This window comes from Carcharhinus amblyrhynchos, chromosome 2, assembly GCF_965287045.1.
Source record: "Carcharhinus amblyrhynchos chromosome 2, sCarAmb.v2.hapA, whole genome shotgun sequence".
NCBI lineage: Eukaryota > Metazoa > Chordata > Chondrichthyes > Carcharhiniformes > Carcharhinidae > Carcharhinus > Carcharhinus amblyrhynchos.
The window spans coordinates 91,864,998-91,872,455 of record NC_137325.1 but is presented as its reverse complement, the minus strand read 5'-3'; the positions used below and the strand labels follow the sequence as shown (position 1 = coordinate 91,872,455).

The window sequence follows — 7,458 nt, the reverse complement described above, 5'->3', positions numbered from 1 at the left end:
GTGTTAGATCAGGAAGGAATAAGGGAATGCCATCTCTATACTGACTCATGGTCAGTTGCGAATGGGATGGTGGTGTGGATGACTACGTGGTATCGACACCAGTGGACTATCCGGAGTAAAGAAATTTGGGGAAAAGACCTATGGCAGTGTATATGGGAAAAGGTACAGATAGTGCGAACGACTGTGACTCATGTAAGTGCGCATACTAAACGAACATCGGCTGAAGCATTGCATAATGCTACTGCTGATCAGCATGCTAAAATAGCTGAAGTACAGGTACCATCAACAATGGGAGTACAGGCAGCAAATTGGGTTCATGAAAAATGTGGACACCTAGGAGCACAAGCCACATATAATTGGGCGATTGATCGAGGAATCAGTATTAGTATGGATGAAGCTCGCACGGCTGCTCACCAGTGCACTGTGTGCCAGCATTATCAGAAGAAGGGAATTCCACAAGTAGTTAAGGGTCAGTTATCAAAGGGAAAGGAACCAGCCCAGATTTGGCAAATGGATTTTGTAGGTCCTTTACCGGAAAGTGGAGGATGTAAATACATTTGTACGGCAGTAGATACATATTCAGGGGTTCTGATAGCCCTTCCTTCAAAGCATGCTAATCAGAATGCAACTCTGAAAACCCTACACCTGATAGAACAATATTATGGTATACCGTTGCAAGTTCAAACTGATAACGGTACCCACTTTACCGGTCAACGGATTAAAGAGTGGTCCGATGACCATAAAGTAGAATGGATCTACCACATTCCGTATTATCCCCAAGCTGCAGGATTAATTGAACGAATGAACGGGCTATTAAAGCAACAACTTCGAAAAGGGGGAGAGGGAAATAATCTGGCTAGGTGGCGATTCCGTTTGGAGGACGCGGTCATACGGTTAAATAATCGCCCTTTGTTCAAGGGACAGACTCCTCTCCTTAGAATGAAGATTCAGAATGTAGAAACAGAAAACATATTACATCCTGTTAAAATTTGGCTGATGCATGATACCGCAAAAATGCCTATAAGAGGGACACCAGAAGCAGCTGGTCTTGATCTTTACGCTATTAATGCGGTCACTCTTCTCCCGCAGCAGAACACTGTAATTGAGACTGGGATAGGTATACAGTGCCCCAAAGGATTTTATGGACAGGTGGCTCCGCGATCTAGCCTAGCCCTTAAGGGGGTTATTGTAATGGCTGGAGTGATCGATGCCGATTATCAGGGCACGATAAAAGTAGTATTGCATAATTTGTCTGACCAACCGATCCCTTTAGAAGCTGGGGACCGTATTGCTCAAGTCTTGATAAAACCTGTACACATGGGACCATTAGAGCAAATCCAAAAGCCGACACAAATTACCTTCAAAGGAGAAGGGGGATCTGGTTCTACAGACAAACCAGGAGCTAAGGTGTGGGTAGAACAATCCGAGGGACCTCCGGTTCCCGCCGAGGTTATAGCACAAGGACATGACAACACAGTAACTATAATGAAACCAGGAGAGGAGAAATGGGTGAACGTCCCTGCTAACAAATGTTATTTACGGGAATCCTAACCTGTCATGTGCAGTTTTTTTTTGTTACACAGAATCATGAAGCAACTATTACCACTGCTGCTGTGCTGCTTGGAATTCCTGAGTGCTCAGGCTTGGACCCCCGGTGAGGAGGCAGTTATGGGATCAGGGTTGTGGGGCACTTGGCCCACGAGGGACGAACAACGAGAACAGGATAATTTCACCTGCCCTGCCAAACAGACCTGCGATCCCGTACTGTATGTGCGACCCGGAAGAGACTGCGAAGTTTATTGCATAATGGACAGGATTAAGTCAAAGTGTAATATTACCAGGATGAAGGACCGGTCCGACCCATATCGATGTTATTGTGAAAAACCGATCGTAGAGTGTAAGGGAAAGTTGAACGTAAGTATAACATCCAATGTAACCCTCTGTATAGGATGGCTGTCAAACCGAACGTGTTCAGAGGCCAAATGGAATGCATCTTTCCGTCATAAAACAAGTGATCATAGACCATTAGAGATTTTAAACGCCACTATAATCAAAGGGGGAGGCGCATATGGAGTGCGAATACCTTGGGTGTCAGAACCCAAAACGTTTATGGCTCACGTAGTGCCCATACCTCATACCTGTGAATTGGTGGGGGATGCTTTACGTCATACCCTAGTGAAATGGCAGATGGTATTCCCACCTTTGCCAAAATGTCGAACGAAACGCGCCTGGTATGATGCCATACTGGGTATAACAGGAACTGGTATAGGACTGATAAATTCGATTGACGTTGAAACTGTCTCCAGTAAACTAGCGAGCGTAGGACGACATGTGAATGACATGACTACACTCACGGCTGCTTGGATGCCACAGGGTTTGATGTCACAAAAGCATCAAGCACAATGGGATATGTTGGCTGCCAAACTGTTCTTAAATATGGCCAATGGTTCGGATGCCAAATGGACAAATCTATCTCAATGGGCAAACTGGACTGAATGTAACATACAGGAAGTATACGTAAAACTACAGTTACACAATATGCAACGATTACTGACTACGGGTAATTACCATGAATGGAGGAAAATATGGAACATTTCGACTGCATTATGGATAACCCTACATGCAGATAAAACGATGTGCAATGATATTCTTTGTTCTGGTATATGGGAACAATATAATGTATCTAATTATGATCGCATGTGTCAATATCATACTGTACCAATTATTGCAAAAGGGGCATTTTGGATTTTGCAATTACGAGGAACGTGGTTAAATATTGATACCTATCATACATATGATATATCTGATTGCTATGTGACAGACCGAGGTCGTATTTGTTCATTACGAACAGGATATGATAATTTGTGCCTACAAGGACAAGGCGTGTGTAAATGGACACACCAGGACCCGAAAGACACTTTGTTTGAAGTAGGGCCTCATACACTGTGTGTGGCCACTATGGACCCGCATCCGCAATTACCCTATTATCCCTATTCGGGTTGTGTAAAAAAAGTTTATATTTGGTCGTGGCATAATCGGACTTACTTCCTAACCAATTATTCCACGACGGATGCAATGACCTCTATACAGTGGGATGTGCTTCATTCAGATTATTCCATTTCTTTAGAAAATCAACAGCAAATTTTAAATCAATCCGAACAGTTGGAGCAGATGGCCAAAACACATTATCATAACGTTACCAAATTAATTATTCAAACCGCAATAGCAGGACAAAAATTGAAGCACCTTAGTAAAATTATTGAAGAAGATTCTGCCCACTCATGGTGGTCTTTATTTGAAGGATGGTCGTCACAGGCACAACAAATGTGGAATATATTAATACATCCTATCGTTATATTATTAGTATTCATTATTATCTTAACTATTAGTAATATATGTATTTGTCGTTATTTACAAAAATTAAAGCAACGAGCAGTGTATGATGCATTGCTTCGCTGACCAAGGGCCGAATGTAATAGAAGTAATCAATGTCTGGTCCGCGAAACAATGCTTCCTAAATCACAGAATGTTAACAGGGCACTCAATGCAATCCAAAAACACATTAAAGATTCTTCAACTTACAAAGCCCTATTTGCGTATGTATCAGACTACATACATAAGCAAACAAGGTGATAAAAGCCCTATTTGCGTACATAAACAAAGGTATACGTGCCAAACTGCACAAGCAAGTAACTCACGTAATCGCGTGAGTTACTCGGGAACAGCGCGTGAACACTCTCAGGACTGTCATTGATTGGATATCAGAGCAGAGGAATGAGCCTGATCAACTCATTCCTCAGCCTTTAAAAAAAGGGATTCCCATTGTCTCGGTGGACGCTCAACCGTGGGGTAAGCGCGCATCGCCCGGTCGTTATCGGGACAACGTGTTGGTCCTTCACCGAGACTGAAACGGGCTCCCCAGTCGTTGGAAGGATGAAGGCACAGTCCTGATGGTAAATATACGTAACTGTTCTTCTGTAAACTGCAATTGTAGCTGTTCTTCTTCTTGAGTGCTGAAAACTGTGTGTATAATGTAATTGTATACCATAGATAAATAAGGATAGATAAGTAAAGATAAATAAAGGTACGAAGTGTGAACCTAATCTTGTTGTGTACCGAATCATTCTCTCACTCTCTTGAGTCTCCTGCAAAATTATAACTTTCGTACCATAACATCATGGCGGCAGGACAACAAAATCCCCCCTTTTGACTCTACTTGATTGCATTGCTAAGGAATTTAATTTTGAGATTTTCCAAGTGCCCTGTAATGGCCTTCTTAATAATTGAGTCCACCTTCTAAACCCATGACCACTTTCATCTATTTCATTTATCATGGCCAGAATTCTCTGTTTGCTCACATCCCGCTACCGCTGCCAGCAAAAATGGAGAATTTGGTGCTCAGCCAAATCTCCATCCACTGCAGAAGGACCAGAGTGTCCCAGCCATGGATGGGAATCTCATCCTACATCTTCCCAAAGTGAACACAAAGGTGGTTCACCACTATCTTTTTGAGCAATTGGACTGCACAAAAACACCGGCCATAAAACAAGACAAGTAAAAAAGGAAATTTTACTGTCTTTTACTGAGTAATTGATTGAATGATTCTAAAATGTTTCCTAATTCCCATTTTCCAGCTTTTTATTGAAGGATGCATGCTTAAAATATTATAATTGAGCACAAGAGATATTTATGATTATGTTTTAGTTGTACCCAAGTACAGATGAGGATATCTGTTCATTCCATCTTAGTTCAAGTAACTACAGTTCCTCCCTAGCAGCGTAACAGCAGATATTTTCTGTGACTGGAACTTACCAAGTTAACACAGGCATAACTGTTAACGACAAGGATATTTAGCTGCCTTAAGCTGTCTGATTTACTTAAGAAACTTATTGTGCATATGTATAAACAAAAATCTACATTATCTTTCACATATTAAGGTGAAAGTATTAATGATTTGACCTTCTTTCTTGTTTTTGAAGCATTGTTCATCTAAGCTTGGACACAAAATTGATGAGGGATTAAATTAAATTACCAAACTGAAACAATACAATTTTCCTTTGCTTCCCTCCCCGTTGGAGGAGTAACTTGATGCAGATTTCACTTTATCGTCCCCACCATTGAATAAAAATCCATTGCAAATATAGTGATTGTGTTTTAAAAGAGGGTACGTGAGACCTAAAATGAGTGGCATCCCTGGAGGATCTGGGAATGTGGAAACTCTCCTGATCTGCATAGCAGAGCCTCAATAACAGGACACTTCTGTAGTCCTGACTGACCCACAGCCAGCTTCAGTGCTTGGCCAGTGGATGAGAGCAGCAGGCTATAACCATTGGCCCATTGGAACAGTCCCCATAAGTCAGTGGGTTCAGAGATCTGGAGATGGTTGAAGGAAGTAGGGAATCGTTCCAATTGGGGAAGGTGGAGATTGTGGCTTTGGAAGACCAAGGATTCCTTGCAGATTCTGGGTGGGAGCATTCCCAATCCATTTTGGACTGGAAGGAATTTTGCCAGAAGTAGTTTTTTTTAAAACAACTTACCTTGGCCTTTTCTGATCAGTTGGAGCCTCTCACTGTGATTCTACTGTCAGGCTTCAGACTATGAGGAGCTGCTCCTGAACTTAAGTTAAGATTATGGCATGCCACCAAGGGTAACATTGGGCCAAAACCTTTGAATGTAAAGTTGGGTCCTGACTGCCCACAGTGAGAGACTTAACTGCTTTGAAATCCAGTAAAGATAAATTCATGTAAAGCGATTACAAACTGCCCCAAATCTAATTTTAACTTTTCCCAACACAATTCTCCCAGTGTAAAAGGGGGTTAAAACTTCTCATCTGAAAAATATCTATAAGAGTCAAATTTAAACAGACAGCATAGTACTAAACACCTGAAATGAATTACTGATGTAAACTCCACAGAAGGTGGGCATGGTGGCACAGTGGTTAGCATTGCTGCCTCACAGCACAAGGGACCTGGGTTCAATTCCAGCTTTGGGTGACCGTGTGGTACATAAGAAATAGGAGGAGTAGGCCATCCAGCCCCTCGAGCCTGCCCCGCCATTCAATAAGATCATGGCTGATCTGTCGTGGCTCAGTTCCACATTCCCGTCCTCTCCCCATAACCCTTAATCCCCTCTCTTATCAAAAACCCATCAACCCGCGTCTTAAAAATATTTAGCGAGGCAGCCTCCACCACTTCAACGGGCAGAGAATTCCAGAGATTCACCACCCTTTGAGTGAAGAAGTTCCTCCTCAACTCCGTTCTAAACTGCCCCCCCCCTTTATCTTGAGGCTATGCCCCCTAGTCCTACTATCCTTTCTGAGCGGGAAGAGTCTCTCCACCTCTATCCTATCCATCCCATTCATCATCTTATACGTCTCAATGAGATCTCCCTGAGTCTTCATGTGTTTTCACTAGGTGCTCCGGTTTCCTCCCACAGTCAAAAGATGTGTAAGTTAGGTGGATCAACCCCAAGGTAAATGTACAGGATTAAGGGGATAGGGCAAAGAGGAGAGCCTGGGTGAGAAGCTCTTTGGGAGAGTTGGTGCAGACTTCTTTCTGGTTGTATCACAGGTTGGTATAGCTCCTGCTCTGCTCAAAACTGCAAGAAACTACGAAAGGTCGTGAATATATCCCAATCCATCACGCAAACCAGCTTCCCATCCACTGACTATCTACACTTCCCACTGCCTCAGGAAAGCAGCCAACATAATTAAGGAGCCCATGCACCCCAGACATTCTCTCTTCCACCTTCTTCCTTCGGGAAAAAGGCACAAAAGTCTGAGGTCACATACCAACCGATTCAAGAACAGCTTCTTCCCCGCTGCTGGCAGATTTTTGAATGGACCTGCCTTGCATTAAGTTGATCTTTCTCTACACCCTAGCTATGACTGCAGTACTACTTTCTATACTCTCGTTTCCTTTTCTACGAATGGTATGCTCTGTCTGTATAGAGTGCAAGAAACAATACTTTCCACTGTATGTTAATACATGTGACAACAATAAATCTAATCAGATCAAATTATGGGCTAAATGGCCTCTTACTGCACTGCAGCGATTGGTTCTAATAGCATACACCCAAATATACAGTAATTCAGTATGTTATTGTCAAGAATGCTTTCATCCGACATTAAGGCTTTTGATTTTTACCAGGACATAGTGTAAGAAATGAACATTTCAAGAAATGATTTGATTTAGAGTGTTGTTTGACTTTTGAAAAAGGAGATCATTTCACTAAATAGCTTTGAAATGTGGGTTTAGAGCAGAATAGGAAGGATCGGAAACCAAAAGAGAAAATGCTGGAAAACCTCATCAGGTCTGGCAGCATCTGTGAAGTCAGAAAAGAGCTGACGTTTCGAGTCCTGATGACCCTTGCTTTTCTCTCCTTACAGATGCTGCCAGATCTGCTAAAGTTTTCCAGCATTTTCTCTTTCGGTTTTGGATTCCAGCATCCGCAGTAACT

At 42.4% G+C, this 7,458-nt stretch overlaps 1 protein-coding gene across 1 annotated transcript; it reads left to right on the top strand.

The window, feature by feature from the left end:
- Positions 1-387: 387 nt before the first annotated feature.
- On the top strand, positions 388-1,551 carry LOC145361243 (uncharacterized). The gene has a single exon (XM_080216880.1). It carries the CDS (start codon positions 388-390, stop codon positions 1,549-1,551), a length of 1,164 nt encoding a protein of 387 aa, XP_080073006.1.
- The last annotated feature ends 5,907 nt before the right edge of the window (positions 1,552-7,458 follow it).

Excerpts from the sequence above, each read along its gene's own strand:
- LOC145361243 (XM_080216880.1), top strand. The coding sequence starts at position 388 with ATGGATGAAGCTCGCACGGCTGCTCACCAGTGCACTGTGTGCCAGCAT.